The 27,782-nt window shown below is 38.5% G+C and overlaps 2 protein-coding genes and 1 long non-coding RNA gene across 4 annotated transcripts; 2 read left to right on the forward strand and 1 right to left on the reverse strand.

Annotated features, from left to right (window-relative positions):
• Positions 1 to 6,592: 6,592 nt before the first annotated feature.
• On the reverse strand, positions 6,593 to 21,931 carry LOC5567256 (mediator of RNA polymerase II transcription subunit 22). 2 transcript variants are annotated; one of them, XM_001651649.2, is made up of 6 exons: positions 21,655 to 21,912; positions 10,610 to 10,711; positions 10,010 to 10,533; positions 9,799 to 9,939; positions 7,537 to 7,589; positions 6,593 to 7,478 (listed from the first exon to the last, which is right to left on the reverse strand). In XM_001651649.2, exons 3-6 carry the CDS (start codon positions 10,153 to 10,155, stop codon positions 6,631 to 6,633), a joined length of 1,188 nt encoding a protein of 395 aa, XP_001651699.2. In that variant the 5' UTR covers positions 10,156 to 10,533; positions 10,610 to 10,711; positions 21,655 to 21,912; the 3' UTR covers positions 6,593 to 6,630. The 2 variants fall into 2 exon arrangements, with proteins under 2 accessions (XP_001651699.2, XP_001651700.1); XM_001651650.2 differs by lacking the exons at positions 6,593 to 7,478; positions 7,537 to 7,589; positions 9,799 to 9,939 and having other exon boundaries at positions 10,299 to 10,533; positions 21,655 to 21,931.
• Positions 21,932 to 22,509: 578 nt separating this feature from the next.
• Positions 22,510 to 24,553, forward strand: LOC5568750 (WD repeat-containing protein 46). Its single transcript, XM_001658080.2, has 2 exons — positions 22,510 to 22,636; positions 22,691 to 24,553. The coding sequence occupies exons 1-2, from the start codon at positions 22,634 to 22,636 to the stop codon at positions 24,503 to 24,505; spliced, it is 1,818 nt and encodes a 605-aa protein (XP_001658130.2). The 5' UTR covers positions 22,510 to 22,633; the 3' UTR covers positions 24,506 to 24,553.
• A 1,479-nt stretch (positions 24,554 to 26,032) lies between these two features.
• LOC110678286 lies at positions 26,033 to 26,727 on the forward strand. Its single transcript, XR_002501481.1, has 2 exons — positions 26,033 to 26,372; positions 26,446 to 26,727. It is a non-coding gene; the product is annotated as an uncharacterized LOC110678286 (long non-coding RNA).
• The last annotated feature ends 1,055 nt before the right edge of the window (positions 26,728 to 27,782 follow it).

The following is a 27,782-nucleotide window of genomic DNA, read 5'->3' on the forward strand; positions in this document are numbered from 1 at the left end:
CGTCTTGGATGGAAAGGTAACCATTTGATTATCTCTTGCAGTTCTATGTCTGTTTTTGTGGCAGCAACAATTTGATCAACAGAAATTGATACAGGACAAGAACTATCAGCAACCGCCCTGATGATTCTTTCCGATTCTTCGTCGAAAGAGTTCCCTTGTTCTGGTGCAGATTGACATAATCTAGATAGTGGATCGGCTATATTGCTTTTACCTGGTCGATACATGACTTTGTAATCATAAGCCATTAACCGTAGTTTCCATCTTTCTATTCGTGGAGAAGGCTTAACTCTTTCTCCAAAAATGGCAACTAGTGGCTTATGATCAGTCACTAGCCAGAAGAATTTTCCGTAAAGATAGTAGTGAAACTTTTCACATGCCCAAACGAGTGCTAATGCTTCTCGTTCTGTTTGTGCATATCTTTGTTCCGTGGCTGTTAAAGTTTTGGAAGCAAAGCAAATAATACGATCTTCTCCTGATGTTCCACGTTGCACTAATACAGCACCAAGTCCTACAGGACTACCATCCGCGATGACAAAAGTTTCATCATTTGGATTGTAGTATCCAAGTATTTCGTCTCTGAGTAAGATCTGTTTTAGCTGATTAAACTTTTCTTGGTGTTCAGATTCCCAAATAAACGGAGTTCCTTTCCTTGTCAGCAGATTAAGAGAATATGTTATAGTTGATAGATGAGGTATATATCGATGAACAAAATTGATCAGTCCCAAAAAACTTCGTAGTTCTTCAGCTGATTTAGGTCTTTCCATTTTAGCAATTGCTTCCAGCTTTGTTCGTGATACAGAAATACCATGTTCAGAAATGTGGTATCCAAGGAAATCGGTTTCTTTAACGCCAGATTCGACTTTGTCTAAATTCAGCAAAACGTTATATTGACGCAGGCGTTCATAAACTAATTTTGTTCGAGACATTAGTTCTCCATCATCTTTTGCAGGTATCAACACATCATCGATGAACACGATAAGCCATGGAAAATCGGCGAATATCATATCCATAACTTTTTGAAACAATTCTGGAGCAGCTGATAGCCCAAACATTAGCCGCTTATACCTCATCAACCCGATTGGAGATATAAATGTTGTGATGTAGCGACATTCTTCTTTCAGCATAACTTGATGAAAAGCTTGCTTAATATCAAGCTTTGTAAAAATTTTGTTTCCACCAATTTTCCTCGACATTTGTTCGAGTGTTGGCAAAGGATGCATCTCACGAATTACAGCTTTATTGGCTTCTCGGAGATCAACAATTATTCGTACTTCACCCGACGATTTGCGTTTTATGAGCATGGGTGAAACCCATTCGGAAGCTTCGTTCACCCGTTCTATAATATCATGTTTTTCAAGTTCGCTCAATTTCTTTAGTGTTTGCTCTTCGAGTGGATATGGAATCCTGCGTAAGCTTTGACGTACTGGTGGAACAGTTTCATCAATTTTTATGCATACTTCAATTCCTAAGTAATTTAATTTTGAATATTTTATTTATTTCATGTTTGATAATAATTTACAAGAATTAATTACATACCTTTCATACAAGGAAACGCTTCGTTGTTAATCTCGTACAGAAACTTCACTAGTCCCAACTTGACGGCTGTGTTCCCGGATAGGAGTGAACACTTGCCATCGCGGATCACGTAAAACTTCGTCTTGAGAATAGTTTCATTGAATTGAACGTCAGTTTGAACTTCTCCAAGCACCGTTAAGGGTTTGGTGGATCCGTAACTGTTGAAAATCTTGTTGCTGCCTTTCTTCACCTCATACGCTTCGAATCCAACACGCTTAAGTATTTGCCAGTCTGCATAGCTCAAGATATCTTCATCAGCACCAGTGTCGATAACGAAAGTCAATGGTACACCGCCAACACTGATTTTAACGGTTCGTTTCCCTCCGAGATGAAACAGGTCAAAAGCTTCACTTTCTTTTGGATCTGCAACTTGTTCATGTACTTCCCTGACGAATCGCTTCTTCTTAATCATTTGGGGAGCTTGTATTGGTCCAGTGTTCTTCTTTTTCAGGAAACAGCATCGTGCAAAATGTCCAACCACTCCACAGCTCCGGCACTTTTCGGATTTCGCCGGACAAGCAGGATCGTTTGATTGATGACGACTATCGCAACGGGTACATCTTGGGCGGTGTTGATTTTTAATACGGGGTTGATATTTCTGGGTGTTGATTTTCAGGATGGATTCGTCACATGTATCAGTTCGGAGTTTTGTTGGGTCTGGTTTGGGGGTAGCTTCAATTTCCCAGGTAGCGAGTTGGTGATCCACAGATTCAAGTGTTCGGCCAACTGCCAACAATTGATCCAAAGTGTGGTCTTTCTCTAAGCATTTCCGTCGGAGCTGTTGATTTTTCGTTGTTGCAATTATCTGATCTACTATTACGCTATCTGTCTGGTCACCAAAATCGCAGTAGCTTGCTTGTTTCTTCAGACGAATGACAAACGTGTCAAGTTTCTCGCTTGGGCTAGGCAGCATCTGTCGGAACTTCTGTCGTTCGTACGTTTTCGAAACCCTTGGAACAAAATATTCGTCCAGCAATTGCACCGCAGCTCGATAACGATTGCCCAGAATGTGCTCTTCGTCGGTCTGAATCTTAGAGATAATTTTCCGCACATCTGGTCCACCAAACAGCATAAGGGATTTGAACTTCTCTTCATGGTCCTCTATGTCCTTCCATGCTAAATAAGCATCAAAATGCTCTCGCCATTTTTCCCACCGCAACGAAGTTGGACCGTCGGCATCTTCAACAAACGGCGAAACTAGCGGGCTTACCTATATAGAGGAACATGACTTTGTGTTTGTAAAATACACCCACGACTGGGTATCACAAATTTCAACAATAATTATGGTGTAACGGAATATTTCACACAGGCTCTTCCTATAATTTGCTCAACCTTATACAATCAAGATCCTTAAGGTGTCTTGCTCAAAATTATAATCATTGCACTATTCTCTGCTCAACCTTCCATTATGAATCACCCTGCATACTTGCCAGATTCCATAACTCTTGGTTTCTTGCTATGAGAATTACCATCAGTCCAGAAAGGGCTTATTGAAATAAGAGTATCAAGGAATGACCTCTTCAATTCCAATAATCACAACCACTCTTCTTTTGACCATGGTTTATACGTTTATATTTACGGAGACATTCAATGAAGTGGTCTCGCCACCTGTATTCCGGGTTCTAACAAAATTCACAGTGCATGGTCTCAGAATTGATCTTTTGCTCCGGGTTCCGCAAAATAAAATTTAGCGTACTTCATCCCTAAAAGCAGCATCACAAAATCTCCATCACAGTGACATTTATATTAGAAATCATCCCTAAGAATACCAGGTATCTTTCCCCTTGGGGACAGCCTTGTGATCCGTTATACCAACATCGAGCTTTATACTTACCATTGGCCAAGCCATCGGTGTCGATTTTCCAAATTTTCCTGTCGTCGCCAAATGTAGGAGAGAAAACCAGTGTTGATTGCTTGGTGGTTCGAATACTAATGAATATTTATTTTCTGTCATCTATCTCTACAGTTGGTCAAGGCTACTAAGATTGACCTAGCTTACTACGATCCTACAAGCATATATATTTTTGTTATGTTCTATCCTCACAAATCTAGAACATTTTCTCAGGGCAATTATTTCTGATAAAAAATAAAGATTTTTTTCTTGGCTTTATTGACTAACTTGGGATTCGAATTCAAAAACTTTAGTAAAAATCCACTAAAGTATAGATCAGTGATTCCCAAAGTGGGCGAATTCACCCCCTGGGGCGATTTTCAGGCTCAAGTGGGCGAAAATTTGTAAAACAGAATTTGGGGGGCGAAAAATCTAGAAAGGGGGCTAAAAAGCTAACACGGCAGCATTTGAAAATAATTACTCATAACCTTTGGAGGACACATATCTGATGGTTAATCAATTCCAAACTTAACTATTTCCAGGACTATTTTACCTAAAAACGTTATATCTCTAATCATGATCATTTTCAAATTATGATAGACAACACTTGATGATTGTGTGATGCATTCAGGTTTTTTAATATCATGAGTTTTTAGAACGGACAAAAATATCTAATGTGCCCATTTTGATGTTCCGGTTGCACTCTTTTTCATTAGTTATTATGGTAGAAATCATTTTAGAAACAAATTTTGAAAAATTTAGCAAACAAAAATCGGGTTCCAACGATTTTAAAGACGTAATTTCTTCAAATGTATTTTTAAAGTGTTTTAAAAATACATTTGAAGAATTTTCAGAGATGCGTCAGATTTGAACTTTCAGAACTTTCGAAAAAAATCGAGTTTTCTTGGTGTTAGAAAAATTGCATTGAACAATGAGTTGAAAAACATTCTGGATTTTCATATATGTTTCAGGGTATTTGGATTGGATAAAAATGCGTTCCCAGAAACATCAAACATTTATTATTCACAATTTCTGAAAATTATTGCAGTAATTTTAGAAACGGCAGATGATGGAATGACTGATTCAGTAGTCTGTAATGCACGCAAGATATTGTTAAAATCGATATTATAAATTACAGTCCAATAAATCATTCATAGTAACTGTGGGTTATCGATATTTAAGAAAATATGTTTAAATGTACCTCAAAGTTATTGTATTATGATTCTATGGATATGCGAGTCAAGGAAATTTTCTGGTGTACAGCGCCTAATTAGAATATGTGAATCACATATTGGGGGCCTCAAGGGGGCGAAAGTTGAAAAAGTTTTGGAAGCACTGGTATAGATCGTGCTGGTTAAAACATTACTTGGTATGCAAAATTTTCCCGGTACTAATTGAAATTCCCGTATATTTCCCGGTTTTCTCACGGTGATTCGAAATTCCCGGCTTTTTCCCGGTTTTCCCGATTTCCCGGTGCGCTGGTCACCCTGCTGCTATAGTATGTTCTCATAGGCAATTTCCCTTATAAGTTTCATGCTTACTGTTCTGGATAAGGTTTGAATTACCAGAAGTTTGGTTTGAACTGCTTTAAAACCCTCAGAAGTGCATATTGCAATCCTGCTTTTGAGAAAAACGGCTTTGAATATTTTTTAGCAATGTTGTACGTTGTAAAAATTGTATGCAAGGTGAAAATACAAACCATTCTTCTACGCATTTTTACATTTTTAAGATGGAATTACCACTTAAAAAGACTGTTAGAAGGTTTGAAAATAGTATAATATTTCAAAACATCAAACTCAAAATCAAGCACAATGTTATTTTCGCTTACTTTGGGCCCCTCAATTGTAATTCGATATAACTTATTTGAAATATATCAAATTATTGTTGGATATTCTTATCTTTCGACGTATTTGTACTTTAAAATTCAAGTAATATGTTCAACGCAGGGAGACTACATAAGTTTTTGATTTGATTTATTTTTAGATCTATGTGTAAGAGTATCAAACAAAACTCGTAGAAACAAACAAAAACTAAAATTCTTAGATCGTAACAAAAGGACAATCTACAGACAAGCCTAAAAGTCATTTAGATCTCAAGCCAAACGATTGAAAAATAGAAACCTGAAACTTTCAAACCCTTCGACGTGATTAAAAAAGTTGCACCATTCCATCGAGTTTTATAATAATTCTTAAATGTTCAATAATGATTATTTAAGTCGAATTTTGTGGGGGCCCCCAAACTGTGGGGGCCCGGGGGCCATGGCCCCCTTGGACCCCCCGTAAATACGGCCCTGATTTCAACAATCGATTTCACATTAGCGCCTTACATTTAGACGACGTTCGCCTTTATTTTGAGGGCCCCTGAATGGAACTCCGCATTGGGCCCCAAAAACCTTAGCTACGCCACTGTCTCCAGAAATGGAAAAGCTTAAAATCATGGCGTAATGTCCTCACCGGCACAATGATCTTTAGTACCTGACCATATCGCTAGGGGTGTAAGGGCCTTCCTTAGCCGAGTGGTATTCCATTGCCTCGAATTTACCATTACCCCGAATTCCATCACCCCGAATGCTATTTCTACGAATGTACAATTATCTTGACATGATGATATTGATGGCATTTCCCCATGATACCGTGCACCCCCGCTAATCTGAACGGTACCTCATGCAAACCATCGGGGTTCATTTTTAATTTGAACATCTAGCCACCCTAGAATCGTGTTTCTGGTACCTCTTTCGCTGTTTTGTTTTGATTTTGCGTTCCGTTTCACAGCGTTCCATTCCACTTTACTCCGTTCCATGAGCTAAATGACGTTTGAACCATTTTTAATTTGAACGACGTGCAAATTAGTGGGGTACAAATTAAAAAGTGTTCAGATTAAATGTGGTCAAACCAACGGGGGTACCCGGTATTGGAATTCGGAGTAATGTTATTCGGGGAGATGGGACGTTCGGGGTTTTGCAATTCGGGGTAATGGCGTTAGGGTTAATGGGGTAGAATCGCCACACGATATACAAATGCAAACATGACAACTTTGGCAAAGAAAGCTCTCAGTTAATAACTGTGGAAGTGCTCATTGAACACTAAGCTGAGAAGGTGGCTCTGCCCTAGTGATGACGTAATGCCATGAAGTTGAAAAAGATCAAATCACTCTCAAACAAAATTATGTCAATGACAATTAGGATGTACAGTTTATTTTCCTAGATGATATTCAAATTCAGTTCGTTACGCTAGTTCTTCGGTTCCCTCGTCACCCTTCTGCTTCTTCTCGCCGCCGAAACAGCTGCATCCTTTACCGGATGCTTTTCGTGCAGCTTTCAGATCTTCCTTAGTGGTCTGCGTTCCACGAATCTTCTTCTTGAATCGCGGTGGGAACGTGATACTTTCCCACGAGGTTTGCTCCGGAATTTGCAACGCTCTGCGCCGCCGTATAGCGTGATCCCTGGCCTGTTTCAAATGTTCTATGCAGTTGTGTGGCGTCGGTTGCCTCCATATTGGTTCAGGTTTCTTCACACAACACGGGCAACAGCATGCCAGAAACCTTCGTCTCGCCCTTCGCCGCCTGATACGCGCAAGTAGAGCCTTCTGTTGTTGTATTCTCTGCTTCTCTTCCTGCATGATGCGTTTCTCTCGTTGCTTGATCATCTTTTCACGTTGCTTCCTGTATTGTTCTTCGCGGGTAGGTTTCTTGCCACAGCAAGTTGTTTCCTGTTTGCTTTTCAGTTTTCGTTCTTTTTTCGCCTTTGCTTGCTCCATCGCCTCGATATCCCGTTTTCTCATGCGTACCATCGGAACCTCGCGTTTTTCCTCTTTTTTGCTGCAACAACTCCACAAACCTCTACTCTTTCTCTTTCGTTTGGGTCGAAGTATCGGTCGCACTGGCATGGGGACACACTCTCCATGTGGATCGCTTCTGTTACAAGCACACGTGTCCTGTTTTCCACGGGTTCCTTTTACGCCGAAATCCTTGCAACGCGTGTCAACTGCCACGTGGCGACATCCGGGACAGAAACGAACTTCCTTGGCAAGTCTTGGAGCGGGTGCTTTGCAGCCGTAACTGCTGCCCAAAGGTTCTATGTGGAAAGCTCATTAACAATTGATGACTTTGGTAAAAAAGAAATGAATGCATACTTGTGATAGGCTTCTTCTTTTTGTCAGATTTTTTCCCAGTTGATAAAGCTGGACTAGAAATAATAAACGTATTTTAGGTCATACTACTAGAAATATTTTGTCTATATTCCCAGACAACCAAAATGTAGGGGAAAGTCCTCTATGCCCGGACACTTTTTGTGTTTTGGTAATATGTCAAAATCTACATTAGTTTTACCGTTGATTTTTGTACAGTATAAAAATTTAACATTATTTTAAGTAAAAACTCACATGAGAACAAAAATAAACCTTTACAATTGATTTCTAGGGTGGATTTCATTATGTACCAAAAATGATGTGCACTGAAATGTCTCCATAACTCGATATCTATTTTGAAATCTTTCTTTTTTGAGGAAACGTGGTCTAACTCTTGTTTGGAGATGCAAGTTGTAATAAAAGTTGAAAAACATGAAAATAAAAAAAAAAGTTAGTCAAAATTCTCGCATACTCTGAGATAACGCCCTAAAAGCCATTGGTAGCCACCTGTGTAGCTCGTTGTTTCTGAGCAAAAGAAGGAATAAGCATCCAAACCAACATCACGGGCAGATAGATAATGATCCTTTCTTCCCCATAGCGTTGTTAAATAGCATGAAAATCCATTCAAATGCTCAGAAACAACGAGCTACACACATGGTTACCAATGGCTTTTAGGGAAAGATTAGAAGTTATGCGAGAATTATGTGATTTTTCGAGCATTTTGAAAAAAGTTTTCAAATAATACTTTGTAAAGTACAATCAACAAAATAGTATTACTTTCTTACAGAGATGATCATTTGCATATTAGAAATACACAAATTTGTTCGATTTTGTGTTTTTTTGTTTCGGTACATTCTGTAACTCGATAATTCTATAAGTCGATGGTCCCTTGAATATCGAGTTATGGAGAGTCGACTGTATTATATGATGAATAATAGCATACAATGCGAGAGTGTAAATGTTCTACCGAACTAACTTGTGATCTTATGCGACTTAACTTATGATAACAAAATATGTTGATTTGACAGCTGGTAGAATTGATTCGATTTACTTTGTACGAGTGTATGGGACGAAACAAAATGTACAAATGAATTCAGAAAAACGGCGTTTTATGCGAGAAAACTCATCAATCTGACGATTTTATCCACCGTGTTTTGCCGTTTTGATGTAGTTTGTATGGATAAACGAGTTATTACGTAAACATTCATTCGACTTCTGATTGTCTGGGTTGTTATGAAAGTCTCCTTAAAATGGATTTTGAAATATTCATCTTCAAATTTTGGTTTGGTCAATAGTAAAATGGGAAATATGTATAAACATTCAGTAAAATAAACAAATTATTCTTGGAAAACTCAAACAATCGACGCTTTCTTTTATACGACTTGTTAATTGTATAGTTGAGATTCCTCAAATTTTATTGACTTCAAATTGAAATAAAAGTGGTCGTGTATATTTTTCAACTTGACTTCCACCAAATATAAGCGGTACCATGCTGAAATTGATTGTTATGTAAAATTGAAGAAAAAAATACAGAAAAAGTTTTTGGAAAATGTATGTCTAGCCGAGGACCTGGGATCGAATCCCATTCCCAAGATAGTTAGTTATGACTGTAAAAAAAGTAATAATGACAACTTCCTTCGGAAGTAACGGCTTAATCCCGAGATGAACTAAACAAGTGTTAAGGTGATTATAAACCCAAGCCAAACTTTGAATTTTCAAGAGCACAAGACTGGAGAATCTGACAACAGTTCGCGTTGAAAATCAATCAAATTACTTGTTTGCTGGTGGTGACCAATGGGATACATTTTCAACGCGGAGTGCTGTTTGGTTCTTAAGTCTTGTGCTCTTGAAAATTTGAGGTGTGGCTTCGTTCTATAATCACCTTAAAAAATTAACGTGAGAAATAAAAAAAAGTTAACACTCCTATCAGTTAAGGCGAAGTAGGCCGTCATTGAAATTTGTACGTGTCGTTGATGATTATTGCTTATTCATCTCACGATTTTGAATCAAAGAAAATCAGTTGGGTTTGCACTGGCACAACTGAAAAAGTATCAGCATACTTTATGCATGTTAGTGCGTACAGTGTTACTTTTTCAAGTCAATATAAACTATCAAGACTGAGTGTTATCACTTTTAAATGCAAGCTGAAAAGTCATCAATGCTGCCAAAACGAATGACGGGCTACTTAGCCTTAAGTGATGCCAGTGGTTGATCCAAGATATTCAAAATTAAACATAGACTTTTAAAGACTCCACCCCCGATACCTACAGTTTCTCGTTTATGTACTGCCGGAACACTTTGACATACGGTCCCGGTTGAAAGCACTGATCGCGAGGCACTGCCACAAAGGCCGAGTCATCATGGATCTCTTGAATGGATCGTAGCACTTCACCAAACAGGGTATAGACACTGAAAGTAGACCGATACGAGTTCACAACAAGATGCCGCTAATCCACAACAGATCAACAGAAAATCTTACACGTAACCATTGTAGTAATGCAGGCGATTTATCCGCTCGACCACTTGATTCTCTTCCAGTTTCTGGCGATCGACCATAACCTTGTGCGGCGGTTTAAACGGTTGGCCATTGGTGAAGAAATAGACGGCAATTTTGGATTTAGACATATTTTTTTGGGAATTTAGACGAGCAATGCTCTAGGAATCCAAATTTTTTTCCGACAATTTTGACATTCAATAATCAAAGATTCCTTGGATTACATGACTGCCCGGGATTTCTTTTTGGTCCTATTGAAGTCGAACCCACGTGCTCCCAAACTACGCACATCTATTTGTACATACTAGTATAGTATTCCTCCTCCAGATCATACAGATCCGCTGCCATATCGTCCCGCACGGCCATCAGTTTGTTATCGCGATCCATCTGCGTGCTCCGGTACAGTTGGGAGCTACTGCAGATGGCTTCGTTGACCGAGTGGAAGTCATTGAGAATCAAATACTGTTTGATGTCGGACACGAGCTTCATGAGGGATTCCCCCGCGCGCACTGTGTTGAATGATTTCAAGGAACGAATCATTTGCTGTCCTTTCGAGGGCAATGACATTTAATGTGGGTTACTTACCGATGTTCGACGCTCGCACCTGCATCTCGTAGGTATCCTGTTCGCATTGAGTCATCTTGGAAAACTGGGTTTCGTTCTCGCCTTTTGCCAGGCGGACGATTTCTGGAATAGAACATAAAAAAAAACAATTTGTTTAAGAAACACTACACTTGATATAATCGGACTATTTTTTTATCAAAAGAGCACGAAATAACGAGGTATTTTGTTTTCTATCTTTATTAACGAGATTTTTAGCCCTGGCCCTGGGCTAGTTGATCTCGGAACAAAGAGTTCCGCAGAATTGGCGCGGCCCATGGTTGTCGATTGAGCAATTTTCTCATATGGTCAACAGGATATAATAGCCAATCGACAACCATTAGTAATAGATGGAGACTGTGAAGTGAAGTAGTCGCTACATTAACCAAAGAGGAAAACTATTGTTGAAATCCTTCACCACGTTAAAGCTTGTAATCGAGCCAATGACCCCTGGCACCGTATGCTGCAGATGCTAAAGAAGAAGTGGCAAATGTGACGAACGAAGGCCTGGTAGAAGTCGCGTAATCATTAGTATCGAATAAGGCACCGGGACCCGATGGTATCCCGGATGTTGTTTTAAGATGAAGATGCATATTATCCACACCTTAATCTTCAAGAGCACAAATCTTAAGACGTAGACTTCCGTTTAAGCTGAAAATTTGATCAATTGCGTCCAGCGAGTGGAATATGGACACTTTTGAAAATTTTAGGTGTTGCCTCGATATATTTTCACCTTAATAGTTGCAATCCATATGTTGCCTTGAGCGTGGCAACCATCGTGGATCCGAGTGTGTTCTGAACCGTGATGCAATGTAGCATAGATCAGGGAATCCTCTTTTTTTGTAGGTAGCAATAAGGACTAATCTTCTTCCCAACATTTACTTTTATGAGCCTCTATTGCGTTCATCACACAGACGTTCCAAAGCAATGTCGCTCGAAAGGTCACTGTGTAGTACACAGTGTGTACCCTAGCAACAATCAACCCTTAGCGTAGTTTTGCAGTCTAGTAATCAAGACGTCTATCAAGCTATGATTAGACCTTAAAGGCTACTAGAGTGGTTAAAGTGAAGAACGAAATAGTTTTATTAAACGGTCCCCAGTCCTCGATTCATGTTATCATTCTCGTTCACATAATTACCACACATTTCTTGTCGACACTCGGGGATTTTTTTTTATTTCCGTACAAAGTGGGCCGAAGGGTCTCAGATTTTCATGAAACTTTTTCCACAGGCAGGGCTCATCAATATATGAATAAAAAAAATTAAGTAAAATTCAGGGTCGCCTATTTTCCCGGAAAACTCAGTTGGATTTTATTTGTTTTCCCCTGACACTACTTACTTTGAAAAATCATAACTCAAGAACGAAGCATCATAGAAACAAAGTTTTTTTTTATGAAAATGAAAGCAAATTTTCCCAAGAATAAAAAAAAATATTAACTGGAAAAAGTTTTCCACAAAAATTTCCACCGTTGAGAAAAATAGTAAAGAAAAGCCGGAAAAACTATGCTCCAACTCGTGGAAAATTTTCAAAAATATATTTTTGAGAAGATAATTTCATAAGCTTTAATCGCTGAAATTTATGAAATGTACTTTTTTTCGTTTTTGAGTTACGGCCAATTTTGTAAAAAATGTGCAAATGTGCCATTTTGAGCCTTTTCTTTGAAAAATCATAACTCATCAAAGAAGCATCGTAGAAACAAGTTTTTTTTTATGAAAATGAAAGCAAATTTTCTCAGGAATAAAAAAAATATTAACTGCAAACAGTTTTCCACAAAATTTTCCACCGTTGAGAAAATCCGGAAAAACTATGTTCCAATTAGTGGAAAACTTTCAAAATAGTTATTTATGCAACAAGTTGCAAAACGATGATTTTTTCAGCACGAGTTGTACATTTATCCAACGAGGCTCGCCGAGTTGGATAAATACAACGAGTGCTGAAAAAATCGAGTTTTGCAACGAGTTGCATACAACATTTTTTGCTATTTCGAAAAATGCCTTTTCAACTGGATGAACTCTAAAAGCACAAACCAACATTTCAAGAGAACCCACATGGGCGTACAGCCATGCGTAGTTTCAATTCAGTATTTTTCAATCACGTAGGCTGTGACACAGAAGTACCCATGAATGTCACAAATTTTATCGCTCCCATTGGTATCATGCAGATCTATGTTCCCTTTTAGAGGAATGAACTGGTAAGAAAGCACAGGCATAAGCTGACTACAAATACCTGACGATCCGATCCCAAATTAGAATCGCCAACCTGTGTCGGAGCCAACGGAGTGTCAGATGCAATTGTGCTTATTCTGTGCGGTATGTAAGGAAGGACGAGTCGGTAACATGTCGACTCGCTACCATTTGATTAAGATTATTCGCTCCACGTCACCCGATGTGAGAACGACTCGTCCCGATTCACACGCCGCGCAGAATTAGCATGATATGAAGAGAATGGGACACTGGGTTATTTGGTTGACGCCTACCAAAACAGTATCGAAAAGTGCTACTTTTCAGCACCGAAAACAGTGCTGAAAAGTAGCACTTTTCCGCACTGTTCCTTTTGGTAGGAAAAGTAGGCCGTTATGTTGACAAACTTCTCAATGAAAAGTTGATTGATTTGCAACGGAATTGCAAAAATATATTTTTGAGAATCGCTGAAATTTTTGAAATGTACTTTTTTTTCGTTTTTGAGTTATGGCCAATTTTGTGGAAAATGACCATATAAGCCTTTTCTTTGAAAACCCATATTTCAATCGAAGCACTGAAAAGAGATTATTTCTTTTCTATGGAACAAATGAGATTATTATTATTTTTTTAAAATGTTATTAATTCAATTATTCAGTATATAACTTACATTTTCATCTTAATATTATCTATTTTTTCAACCGGAAAAATTGTCTTTGGTTGCTAACACCAGAAGATTTTCGTTTCTTTGTATTATTAAGAACAAATCATGCTGTATTTTCTTGGTTTTCATGTGCATCTGAGAATTCACTACCAAAAATGCTTCGTTCGTCTTTTGGTATAAATCTGGGAGGGAGAAACCGATACGAAATTTATGTACGTCAAGGTGAGCCGAGATTCTGCTGTCTTGAACTGTCACTGTGAGCCCAGATCTGAAACAATGGACAAACATGATAAAAGCGCGTAATAGATTAAAACACACATTTGCATTTTATCAAATGTGACAAAAAATTGATTGAAAAGCTATTCATGCTTATTCGAAAGTAATGTCCCAATAGCACCTTCTATTCTGATTGAATATATCATTTTACTTTTTTCAATAAAAATGAAATGCATAGAAAAATTTGGCCCTTTTTCCATGTTTTTCCAGAACGATCGAAGGAACACAGCAAAAGAAAACTACCGATTTTCACCAAGTCAGCCTTGATTGTCGTTGGCAAGCTGGAGTTTTCTTGCAGTTCGAAATAACTTTGTGTCATATTTCGTGTGTAGTATCGGTGGCTCCCTCCCAGGTATAAATGAATGATATTTTTTTGTTCCACACTGAGGCAAAATAACTTAATAATTTCTTAAGGAATAATTATGATTTGGCACCACAAAGAATATTGTTAAAAATTTTAAGTTCAACTTATGATTTTGGTGAAGAAATTCAGTATTAAATTTCATAAGTCAATCAATGAAATTCGATAATAAGCGCGTATAAAATATCTAAATTCGAATTTCGCCTTTTATTTCAGGCGAGCTCAAAAATTGACATGATTTGATAACATGTGATCTGCTTTCGATTAAGTATTACCCAACATCGAAAGCGGAGTAGTTCTTCTAGCGATTGCTATGATAATTATTTCAAGTAATTGTTGTTTAAGAATTCAAAGCTCTCACTTATGAAACTTATGATCCCATTTTCGAAATGTTTAACCGTGCAATGAAACCATAATTTGGCTGGTTCGTAAGTCATGATTTATGGAAAACCTAAGTATTTTTGCCTCAGTGCAGGAATTGGAACAAGGTTAGAAAATCTTTCCTGAAGAAATTTTTCAGCCTCTGAATACCTAGTAATTTTCAGTTGCATAGATAATTTCCCAATCTTTTTTAAATTGGTCTTTCACCTTTTGCGACACAGCCCAGTCGCAACTCTACGGTGAACCCAGTATCCAGAAAGTCGCCAAAGCTGGAGGGGTACGATGGACGGGACACGTTTTGAGAATGCCGGACAACAATCCCGCAAAAATGGTGTTCACCTCAAATCCGGCCGGTACAAGACGAAGGGGAGCGCAACGAGGTAGGTGGTTTGACCAAGTGGAGCAGGATCTTTAAAGTGTGGGGCGATCGAGAAAATGGAGGATAGCAGCCATGGACCGAGTTAGTTGGTGTAACATTTTGGCGCAGGTCATGTCTTGAAGGACGTAGAGCCAGCAAAAGTAAAGTAAGCCTCTGGTGCTAATTTTTATCACTAAAGCTGTCAACGAAGACGCTTCACATTGGCGACGAGTGAACGTTTACAATGGCCATCAGATTTTGGATTATATCTTGGTTTATACAGCGAGGAAGGGAGTAAGCACAGACAAACAGACGTAATACTTAGAACTAATCTTAATCAAAATCATAGTCACGAAAACATGTACGCCCAATGTTATAATCGGTGTGTTTGGCCGACGGGCCAACAGATGGCGGTAGTGTGTAAACGTCAAACACGATCAAAAACGATACGAGCGCTGCGCGTGGCGTATCGGCCACCTACCATATTTTTGAATCGACCGTTAAAAAGGTGGTCGATGGACAACGATGAGAGTGTGACGTCTGTTTGTCTGTGGAGTAAGTGAAGAAAACAGCAGCAGTTTGGACCATTACGATGTATATTGAAAACGAGAATTCCTTCATTTGACGACACCAAATTCTTCTAATATGATGTTTGCTTCAAAGGAAAAAGACGTTATATGTAAGTAAAAATTGAAAACTTCACCTTAGGGAAGTTGCCTAAGCGGCGGATTCGATCCGTCGGGTCAGGCTGTCTTAAAATAAGTTCACCTTAAAAGGGAACTTATAGCAATAAATGGCTCGCCTTAGAAGGGAGCAGCCGTAGCGACAGTTACGAACTGTCGGGTCCGGCAGAAAAGGAAACAGGGTGCTCACCTTAGAAGAGGGCAACCGAAGCAACAGTTTCGAACTGTTGGATCCGGTGGAAAGTCTAATGCTCGCCTACAAAGGCGACGGGTACGATCCATAGTATTCGGCAAAAATGTGAACGCTCGCCTCACGTAGAGATGTAGATAAATAGAATCAGAACGATTGGGTCTTGGGAAAACCTTCCGTAGCAGCGGATGCAATCGGTAGGGCCCAGAAACAAAAGGATGACAATATAAGTGAATGGGTTGACTCAAAAGTTTAGTAACTTCCTGAAATACATTGTGATGCAATCCAGTGGCGCAACCAAGGGGGGGTTTTGGGGGTCAAACCCCCCCCGACCCGGAAAAATATATGGCTCACCAAGAATATTTTTGAAATTGAACGATACAAATCATACAACTTCTAAGCAGTAACACAGTTTGATTCGTATTAACACTTTTGATTTCAGTAGTTTTCATTTTATTCAAAGTTGTGTTTTTTTTAGATCCCTGAAGGGTTTAATAAAATCAAAATTACTTCCAGAGCATACATATTTCCGAAGAAGTAGTTCATTGATTCTTAAAGATTATGTACTAAAAATTTTCTAATGCTACTGAAATATTTAGCTGCCGATGATCATGAATTTCAACAAATTTGAGATTTTGTAGGTGTGGATCATGAAAAACATTTTATTTTCAGGTAAATCATGAAATAGGGACTTTGTTCAAAAAATATTGGAAAAATGTGACTCGGATTTGTCCATAAGAAAAATGGACGCATTAGCGTCCCACTACAAAAGTAAATCAATTGGATTACAAAGCCATCCAAGAACAAAGTTAAATGGTCGTATTGAACAATTTAATGAGTCATCACTTATGATCAAAGTCATAAAATTGAATTCAAATCACAATGAAGGCAGAATTTTTAGAAGAGAACTGATTCTCACTGGAAGTTTCGTATTGAATATTTTGTTTAAAAGATGAGTGCTTATGCCTTTGGAAGAAGGTTTCGAAAGAAACACCATTTCCATTTGATTTTATCTATAGCAGCATAGCATAGCATAGACTGACTGTACATACCACTTTCATTTGATTTTATCTATTCCGATAAAGAAAGAAATAGTACAAAATAAAAATAAACACTTAAGCAGAAAAAAACCGAACTTATTTTTGACCTTTGGGCTCGATTTTATAGATTAATAATTCTGTTGTACAATTAGTCTTCCTTCAGCAATTCTGATACTTTCGACCTATTGCAACAATAGTGACAATGATTTCTATTGCAAATTGCAGCGCTTAAAGAGTATTCTAGAATTAATTTTCATTGTTACAAAACACGAAAACATATTTGAGAATCAACACAGAAGAACAGCGGTTGAATGGCTTCAAAGTAATGTTGTAATCTATATAAATAAAAATGGAGTGGTGTTTGTATATCACGAAATAACTTGAGAACGTATGAACGGATTGGTGTCAGTTTTTCACAGTTGCACACGACAAGGGATGCGACGTGTTCGTGTGAGAAAAAAGTTTGGGAAAGTCTCCGGAATAATCGAGAAAACCGTGGAAGACTAATTAGTCATTTTGTATGGGGGATTACATGACGTTTTACAAAAGCCTACTTTATGGCAAGACGAAGTTTGCCGGGACCACTAGTGTTGTAATGTTTTTCAATTTATTTAACTTTGTAAAAGATAAAAAATTGGAAAAGTGTAGCAGTTATAGCCATATCGGTTCCCTATTTGGCCATATGTAAAAGATTAATAACTTTCACATGTTAAACCTTCTCGAATGTTTTAACATCAATATATAACCACTATATTATTGCGAAACACACAAAACCTATCGAAATGTGAAAACATTCGGATAACCATGTATGGAGAAAAAGGGAACTACTATGGCCACATTTGGCACACCCACCTTACATAAATTCTTCAACTCGATTTTTTTTTATCAAAAATGTGTTTTCAAAAAGCTTATATAATTTGCAAAACCCCCTCCAGAACCAAATCCTGATTGCGCTACTGATGCAATCTATTTGGGCCAAGCAGTGCAAAAGATATTGAACACTTCTTCTTCTTTCTGGCGTTACGTACCCACTGGGACAGAGCCTGCTTCTCAGCTTAGTGTTCTTATGAGCACTTCCACAGTTATTAACTGAGAGCTTACTATGCCAATGACCATTTTTGCATGTGTATATCGTGTGGCAGGTACGAAGATACTCTATGCCCTGGGAAGTCGAGAAAATTTCCAGCCCGAAAAGATCCTCGACCGGTGGGATTCGAACACAGTTGAAGCAGAGATGCATTTGAACGCGTTCTGTTCGTGTTCTGTTCAAAGCTTGTGCTCACGAGAGCCGTGTTCAAGTTCAAACAATTTGGATGTTTGATCACAGTGCGCTGTTCATCTCGTGGCAACCGTTACCGTCATTATTTGTTTTTTATTATGTGGTGCACCGCAAACACAAAAACCATTTCGATTCATCGTTGGATTATTCCTAGCAAGTAAAAATTCATTGTATGAAATATATTAAGACATATTTTAGACCATCATCTCTGTTTCAGGACCATTCTTTTTTTAAATTGAATAACGCTTGAACGCTGGAATTACTGGTTACACAACGGCGCTGTTTGAGACGGTATTTCTAGGCTTGAGCGTCTCGGGATGTCATTCGCAGTTGCATATTCTCGAATATTCCTTGACTCGCTGTAATCGGTTGCAGGTCAGTACATCTTGTTTAGGCGCAAAATATAATCTATATCGTATAACAATCTGGATTTTTTGAATAAACTTATGCTATACAAATTTGAAATTTGCGTTTTTTACCGCCCGTCATACCTCGTCATTCATAACAATACAAATAATGAACACTATCCGAATGTTGATTTGTCCTGTGATAGAAATTGATGTACATCTCATCATTGAATTGAACTGCGTTCCATCCACACCGGTGTTGACCCCATGGCTGCTATCCGATTTTTAACAGCGTTCTGTGAAAGGGCACAAGCGCAGTCTATGTGTAAATTGGTACTTAAGTGTTCTGAATTTTTTTAACCTTCATGTGTGCGATTCCGGTGCATTTATCCCAGTTTTAAGTTGCCCCTGATCGTACTAGCTTGTACCAAAATCGTAGTATATGGTTTCGTCGATCGTTGAAGGTCGAGGTCGAGCGTAAGAGGTCGAAAAACGTAATTGCAGGAACGTTGACAATTTTGGAGATCACAACTCCATGATCAATCTAGTTATCGTGTGTGTGTTCAATAAACTGAACATGAACACGAGAGCAATTAAAGGATCATTTGAGAACGCTCACAGAACATGAGCGTTCAAAATGCGTCTCTGAGTTGAAGCGAATAAGACGGGAATTCGAATCCATTAGGAAAAGGACGGGAAAAATCTGGAATTTGAGATGGTCACGGGAAAGTTGTTCTGAACGTACGAGTTTAGCTCTAAAAACCATAAATTGAAGAAAATCGTTTGAATATACAGTGTACCCCCGTTAATTTGAACGATACCCAGTCTTCCCATGAACCGAACCAATGTGCAACTTTGGTTTGAACATTGCAACTTGTGTTCAACCACAAACGCGCTTTGTCTCTGTACCAGTGTATCAAACCGAACCCAGTACATGTGTACTTCGGTTCAAACTTTGGTTGAAACTTGGGTTCAAATAATGGCACAAAGCAGGCAGACAGAGAACGGTTGAAATCCACGCGGATAAATTTCTACGATCATATATGGAACTTATTGGTTCAAATCGCAAATGTTTCATTTAAGCAGATCAATTGAGATCAATACTTTGAGTAACATTCAGTGGTAACTTAATGAGAAAACCAAGGATTTTACTATATCAAACAACAAGACACGATAAGTAGAAATTGATAAGCGTGGATATCAACATTTTTTTGTCTCTCCGTTTGTGTCATCGTTCTGAAGCTCGAATGCAACCGAAGATTTGCACCAAAATTTGAACCACGATTGCAATCGAGGTACAAATGGACCGGTTTTCGAACCGTCGTTTGCACCGATGTTCACTTTACACATGTTTGGGTTTAGGTTCAGTTTCGAGCGTTTCGGTTTGCATACGAAAACAGAGTACAATGAGAGTACCGAAACCGCCTGAACCAACGTGTTCGGTGTTCGTTTGGGAAGACTGACGATACCTCATGCAAACCATCGGGGTTCATTTTTAATTTGAACATCTAGTCACCCTAGAACCGTGTTTCTGGTTACCTTTTTCACTGTTTTGTTTTGATTCTGCGCTCCGTTCCACAGCGTTCCATTTCACTTCACTACGTTCCATGAGCTAAATGACGTTTGAACCATTTTTTATCTGAACGATGAGCAAATTGGGGGCCTTCCTTAGCCGAGCGGTTAGAATCCACGGCTACAAAGCAAAGCCATGCTGAATCGTACCATGCCACACGATATACGAATGCGAAAATGGCAACTTTGGCAAAGAAAGGTCTCAGTTAATAACTGTGGAAGTGCTCATAAGAACACTGCGCTGAGAAGCAGGCTCTGTCCCAGTGAGGACGTAAATGCCAAGAATAAGAAGAAGATGTGTAAATTAGCGGGGTACAAATTAAAAAGTGTTCAGATTAAATGTGGTCAAACCAATGGGGGTACCCGGTATTGTAATTTGGCATTTGTGATTTTGAGCAAGTCACTTTCATTGGAATGTTTTCAAAATGTTAATGATTTAATTTCTACTTTGTTACATTATGCTTTTCAAAAATGTTTCCTTTTTCTCACAACATCGCTAATCATGTTTCGAAATATTATTTGATGTTATCATTACTATCAGGTATAAACTTTTCCTTTTTTCTTAAACTTAGTTTTGAATCTAAATTTAAAAAAAAAATCAGAAGACTTTGGCACTCAAACGTATTATATTGAACATTTTCTCAAGTTACTGTACATTTATGCCACGATCAATCCGGATATGTTTTCTTCAAAACAAATCTTTATTTATAAAAATATCTAGTTTTCCCTAAAATTGAAAGATTGACCAAGAATTGAATAAATAAGGTAAATATATATGCTTTTAAATTTGCAGTTTTGTTTCATTTTCACTTTAAACTAAATTTCCTTAGAAAATCTTTCATTTTAAAGAAACAAAATCGAAATATTAGAATTTGAGTTGAAATACCTTCAACTAGCAAAATTAGAAACCAGGAAAATTGTTGAGACTATACCATAAAAAAGCGGCAATTTCAAAATGGAAATTTGGTCGCCATCCTGCCTTCAGGAGTTGTTCCTAAAATTCTTTCTAAGACTCATTCAGGATTTATTTAGAAATTTTTTTGAGAAATTTCCTACGCATGTCTTTGAAAAAAACAGTCTAGCCATTTTTCCCGGGATGTCTTCAGTATGTCAAGAGTTTCCATGAGAAATTATCGGATACTTTTTTTTAATCTGGGAGTTGTATTAGAAGGAAATCCTTAAGAAACATCTGATGAAACTTGATTAAGTTTTAAAGCAAGCCTTAATTAACTCTTTCTCTAAAAGAACTCAAAGATTTTTGAGAAAATCGTGGGGTATAAATAAATATATAGGTGAGATAATTAAAAATAATGAATCACATTTTAGGATAATATCCTGTAGGAATTCCTTGAAAATTAGATAGATAGATATATTTATTTAAGAGATCTGAAGAATTTTCTCTAAGTATGCCTCGAAACACTACTGGTAGAATTTGTGGGAGGAGGGTTGACTAATCAAGGAATTTTTGAAGGGATCTCAGGAGAAGACCTAGAAAGTATGTCAGAAGAAATATTTAACTAGAAATCTGATAAGAAATTCCTAAAGAACATGTGCTATAGTCGTGTAACAGTATATGAAGGTTCCTCAGGAATCACTAAAATTCGTCAGAATAAGGAAAAAGTTACTCTAGAGACCATTTTGGTCAAAAAAGAGACCTGAAACCATTTTAGATCTTTAGAGAGTTCATAACTAGAGCACTTACCCTCGAAATTATCCAGCATACTTCGGACATCCTCCTTCAGGCGGGTGTTGTACGACTTCAACAGTGCTTCCTTCGACTGCGTCAGGTTTCGCTGCATGTTGATTCACTTGAATCCCTGATACTTTCACCGATTAAATCTCACAAATCTTATCTATAATTGCCAAAAGAATAAAAACTCGCGTTCCACCGGCAGCGCAGGGCAGAAATGGACGGGCTTTGTTTACCTACAAGCCAAATCGTCTGTCATTCGATTCGATTTCAGTTGCTGTTGTTGCTATTGTTCTTGGTGTTGGCGAAACAGAGAAAGACATATAATTACATATTTTTATGACAACACTCTAATTAGATTCTTCATTGGTGCGAATAGATGGCTCCATCTGTTTTCTTTTTCGCAGTTTTTAGTACATTTTGGCTTTGCTTGCATTTACGCAGAGTCGAACTCAGATTTACACGTTCTGTGCACGGAGACGGAATTCAACTCAATTTTGGGTTGTTTCAACGCAATTCCGTAGTTGAGCCCAATAACTCAATTTTGGCTAAATTTTCAAGGTCCCCACTAGGTAGTTTGGCTTTAATTCCATTAGAAAAATATACTCAATTTTGGGTTGATTTAACGCAAAATTGAGTTCTTTCGACCCAAACATAAGAAAAGTTGCATTTACCCAAATTTGGCTTATTGGGCCAAAGTACCCCCATTGGGTAGATGCAGCTCTCTCTATTTTTGACAACATTCGTGTGGGAGAAAGAGAAAACCGAGAGATTTTGGGTTGAAACTATAATCGATATACTTAATTTTGGGTAAAGTAAACTCAAAAATTAGGTTAAAATATTTCTCCGTGTGGCGAAAATGACAAAACGTCAAATTCAGATCAAAACAAACCAGCATGGTGAAGCAGAAGGTCGCACAATCATAAAAGCGGTGCATTTTTTTTAGTAAAATTAAAGTAAAAGGAGGAATAAATCATACAAAACTACAAAAATGGTAAGTACTGTGTGCGTTTAGATCAAGGACAGTTTAACATCAGTTTATTTCTAGGGTAAAACGCCAAAACCACCAAAACGGTATTTCGATACGGCCACAGAAGAAAAGGCAACCGATAAGCCGAAGAAAATTAAGAGCAAATCCACCGATTTCTCCGAGGGGTCCACTAATGCAACAAGTGGAAAAGTTAAAAAGGAATTCAAACCCAAACTTGAAACGGACGCCATGGAAGTAATCACGGTGAACGATCGTCATGCGCGGCCATCTGGTAAGAAGAAACATGGCCTACGGAAGGCGCAAAACAAGCTGGAAGAAGTTCCCGTTGATCCAGCGGCGTTGGCGAGATATTCCCGAGGACAGGGTGTAGCTGTTGAGGGGGTGAAATCGAAGTTCCAAAAAATTCACCAGAAGCGCAAAGACATCAATATCGAGTTCGCTACAGAGCAGGCAGCTCGAGCCGAAATTCTTCTCAATGAGGAAGAAGGATACCTGGAGGTTGATGACGATGAACTGACCACCGAAGTTAGTCAAGCGGAAATAGTTAACAACGTCGATATCACAACTGCAGCGAAGCACTTCAATCTACAGTTGGAGTTTGGACCTTACCGGATGAGGTACACGAAGAACGGCGCGTATTTGTTGCTGGGTGGCAAGAAGGGCCATGTTGCAGCATTCAATTGGGTGAAAAAATCGTTGCTGTGCGAAATGAATGTTATGGAATCGGTGCACGATGTGGCGTGGCTGATGAACCAAACTATGTTTGCCGTTGCGCAAAAAAACTGGGTCCACGTGTACGATAGCAAAGGTACCGAACTGCATTGCATTAAAACCATGCATCGAGTCTCCAGATTGGAATACTTACCCTACCACTTCTTGTTGAATTCCATCAACGATGAAGGGTATCTCTCCTGGATGGATGTTTCGATTGGCAAAACCGTCGCATCATATAATACCCGACTCGGAAACACCAATATGATGTGCCAAAATCCTTGGAATGCAGTCACCTGCTTAGGAAACTCCAAAGGAGTTGTTTCCATGTGGTCGCCTTCGGTAAGAGATCCACTTGCCAAAATGCTCTGCCATTCGATGCCAATGACTGCGCTCACCGTGGATCCTACCGGTATTCAACTAGCTACCGCTGGCCTCGACAGGACCATTAAAATTTGGGACATTCGTCAGTTGGAAGGCCCCCTTGTTACTTACAAGTTACAAACTGCTGCTTCTGGAATCGATATATCGCAAAAAGGACTTATGGCAATTTCGTTGGGAAATATCTGTGAGATTTACAAGAAACCTAGTGTTGTGCAACGTGATCTAAAGCCCTACTTACGGCAGCGAACATCATCCACAATTGCCAACTTCCGCTTCTGTCCGTATGAAGATATTTTGGGAATAGCCACGGCCAGCGGATTCACATCGATCATCGTACCGGGCTCAGGCGAACCAAACTTTGACTCACTGGAGGCCAATCCATTCCAATCGTTGTCACAACGCCGCGAAGACGAAGTGCACAGTTTGCTGGAGAAGATACCGTCGGAGTTCATTTCGCTCAATCCGTCCCAAATCGGAGAAGTGGATGTTCCGTCCCTGAAGGACCGGCTAGAATCGAAGGCCAAGCTCATGACGATGAAGGTGCCCAAGATTGACTTCGAACCCCGCATGAAGAATCGAATGTCGAAAGCAAAACGCTTCAAGAACAAGCAGAAAGTGAAGGAAGTGCTGCGCAACGAGGCGATTCAGAACATTAAGGAGGCGAAGCAATCGCTAACAGCGGAAGCGCGAGAGCCACAGGAATCGGCGGACTTTATTCCACTGGAATCGAAGAGCGTTCTGGATCGTTTTCGCGATAAAAAGGCGAAGAAGAAGTAAACTTGTAATTTTAGTGTTTTCTTAAATAAAGATATAATTCATATTTAACGGCTGGTTTGCTACTGACAAGATTTGATTGGCGATCAAAAGTGAGGTTAGGTTGCGACAATTTTTCAAACTGAAATGAATATTTACGGATTCCTGTGCCTTAAATTGCAAAAAATCTTGTCAGTTAAATGATTGTGGTGATTTTTCTTCCAAAGTTATCACTAGAAATTTTGATTAAGATGCACTAATCACTTTTCTAGAAGAGCGCCATATAAGAATTTTAGCTTTGCGTTAGATCACCAATCACGATGCGTGAAAATTTGTTTTCAGGAATGGTCCAGAAAATCACATTTTTCTGGTCGCAACGAATTGAGGCGCGTAGCGAGTGAGTGATGGCATCGCGGCAAAGCTTAGATTTTAATTGAGTGCAAGTTGCGACTGTTTGTCTGTGATGACTCTTTTAGAGTACATTTACTACAATTGAACTCTCCACATCTCGATATCTCCTCCTATGTCGATGATTTTTCCGGTCCCTTCATTCAATACATTTTCACTCTCCATATCTCGATATCGATTTTCTCTCCGTATGTCGATATGTCTATTATCAAAGGCTACTAGACCAGATTTTAGTGGTTTAAAACAATTTACAGATATGAAATGACGTCTGTTTGTTTTTAGTTTACCTGGTAACGGACTTAGGGGTCATGCACAAATTACGTCACGCTCCAAGGGGGGGGAGGCGGTCGAGCCAAGCGTGACAAGCCTTACAAAATTTTCGGAGGACTCATACAAAAAGTGTGACAAAGGGGGGGGAGGGGGTCGAAAAAGTTGAAATTTAGCGTGACATAATTTGTGTACCATCCCTTATTTTCAATCTAGTAGTCATAACAAATTTATTCTTTGTCTTGATCTTTCCCATATCGATGATCCCTTTGATATCGAGATGCCTTAAAAATGTGTGTACTATTCATTTTTGCTAAACGGGCTAAGTGTATTCTTCTCCAGATATTAGGCTAAGGGTGGCCGAATTGGTAAATAGTAGCATTGAAACATGATGGTTTATTCACAAATTTCATAACTCAAAAAATGAACATTTTCGAGCCACCCACCCCCTCGTAACGCATTTTGTATGAATATTTTTCAAAATTTGCATGAATTGTAACATCTCAAGGACACCCACCCACCCCCTTCAGCGTTATGATATTTGGTTAGTTTCTAAGCCAACGCTAGAAACTATCGAGATTGTAAAATTCGTTCAAATAAACAAAATAACAATATAATAGCTAACACCAAACAAAGCGATTTTTACCTTTGACGTCTGAGTACCGTCGCATTGAAGTCTCCATATATGGATTAAATGTGTATGTATATGTGCGTTTCGTGACGATTTGCTCTCCAGCCCAACAAACATATAAGTGGAATTAGAGTTTAAGAAACCATTTTTAAGCTGATTTCAGCTGAATAAACTGTTATTCAGCTACTTATGTTACTTGGGAGATGCGTTAGGCTAGAGCATTTTCATCAGCAAGCCTCGTTCACTCAGGATCAGAACAAATCAGAAAAAGTTTAAATCCTATCATTTTTTGTCTTTTCCGTAATTTAAACATAGCTCAGTTTAGAAAGTAATCAAACGAAACTTTTTATATTAAACTAACCTTGAGTTATGCGGGACAACTTTGACCAGTGTTTTCATAGTAAACAAGAATCATCCGTGTCCCGTCCGCCATGACAGATGTTCCTTTTCTTTTTAAACGTTCGGTAAACGTGCCACCTTTTTCGTGAATTCTGGAGTGTTAAGTAAAATTAAATATGTATGAAATAGTCGAATATCATTTCCAACCATTTTCTCCCACAAAAACCGTTGCAGCTTGTGGTGCAGGTAACGTAATAAGCCATCAATTTGACAAATTAATTTTGTTCCGATCTGATAATCCTTCGTTTATCTATTTCAGGCAACAAACCATTCCTTAGATCCTTCGGAACCAAGGCCATAAAGGCGTGAGACCAACAAGTGTTTACGTGTAGTTTTCGTGAGAATAATCTGACCAGGCAACATTTACAACGGTGGCCACTGGATTATTTCCGAGGGGCGCTAACCCATTTCCATTCCAGAGACGATGGACCAACATCTAAGAGACGTTTCTGTAAAGTGATATTATGAATCTGTACGAAAAACTACTTAATTTAAAGTTGCAGGCCTTGGAATCAATAAATTCGATTTGAATGCGTTTCAATTATTTTTTCTCTCATTAGAAAATGTAAACAAGAAAGAACTCGAACAATTCTGGGGAGCCAAGGTGCAACGGATCCAGAGTAATCTTTGCCAATATATTCAAAAGCTAGACCAGCCTACCTATTAGTTTGACTTATACTAGGTTTGTCTAGTCGGCACCTAAGCTTAGTCTGGGGTCAACCAGGCGAATAGCATTTTAGTGAGTGATTTAAACTATCTAGTTTAGATTTTTTTCAGAGTGTTGGATAATGTAGAACTCTTGCTGTAAAAATCGTCATTCTGCAACTTGTTGTGTAAACTACTACCCGGATAAAAAATACAATACAAAAATAATATAACATATTGCAACAGTACTATTCAATATATTGGAAATACAATACAGTATATTGTAAAATGACAATACAATTACAGTACAATATATTGTTTTGAACAGTTCACTGTATGGTTTATGATATTTTTGTTGGAGGCACCACACAGCGGACAACAACAGCGAACGAGAAAACAAACCACGGAGGAAACGGACCGGAGAAAGAACAAAAACACCGGTGTACTTCTCAACAGTACTCGAACGAATGATACCGGGTACCCCCGTTGGTTTGACCACATTTAATCTGAACACTTTTTAATCTGTACCCCGCTAATTTGCACATCGTTTAGATTAAAAATGGTTTAAACGTCATTTAGCTCATGGAACGGAGTAAAGTGAAATGGAACGGAACGTAGAATCAAAACAAAACAGTGAAAGAGGTAACCAGAAACACGTTTCTAGGGTGACTAGATGTTCAAATTAAAAATGAACCCCGGTGGTTTGCATGAGGTACCGTTCAAATTAGCGGGGGTGCACGGTATTCATTTACATTCAACTTAGCATAAACAATAACAACACTGACAACACGTTCATAGTGTACTCATACAATTAAGTTGTCTCGATACGAGGAGGGATGATTGGAACATACACTCAACACTCCCCCTCAAGTCATCATTCCGAGTATCACAGATAATCTATATCACAGTTCTGTTCATAATCATTAAAAACTCTCGAAAACTTCATCTCTA

The sequence above is a fragment of the Aedes aegypti genome, chromosome 3 (genome assembly GCF_002204515.2).
Source record: "Aedes aegypti strain LVP_AGWG chromosome 3, AaegL5.0 Primary Assembly, whole genome shotgun sequence".
NCBI lineage: Eukaryota > Metazoa > Arthropoda > Insecta > Diptera > Culicidae > Aedes > Aedes aegypti.

Coding starts and splice junctions, on each gene's coding strand:
- LOC5567256 (XM_001651649.2), bottom strand. CDS start 10,155: ATGTCTAAATCCAAAATTGCCGTCTATTTCTTCACCAATGGCCAACCG. Junction 9,940..10,009: donor CATTACTACAATGGTTACGT/GTAAGATTTTCT, acceptor GTCTACTTTCAG/TGTCTATACCCTGTTTGGTG. Junction 7,590..9,798: donor CAGTACATAAACGAGAAACT/GTAGGTATCGGG, acceptor TATTATTTCTAG/TCCAGCTTTATCAACTGGGA.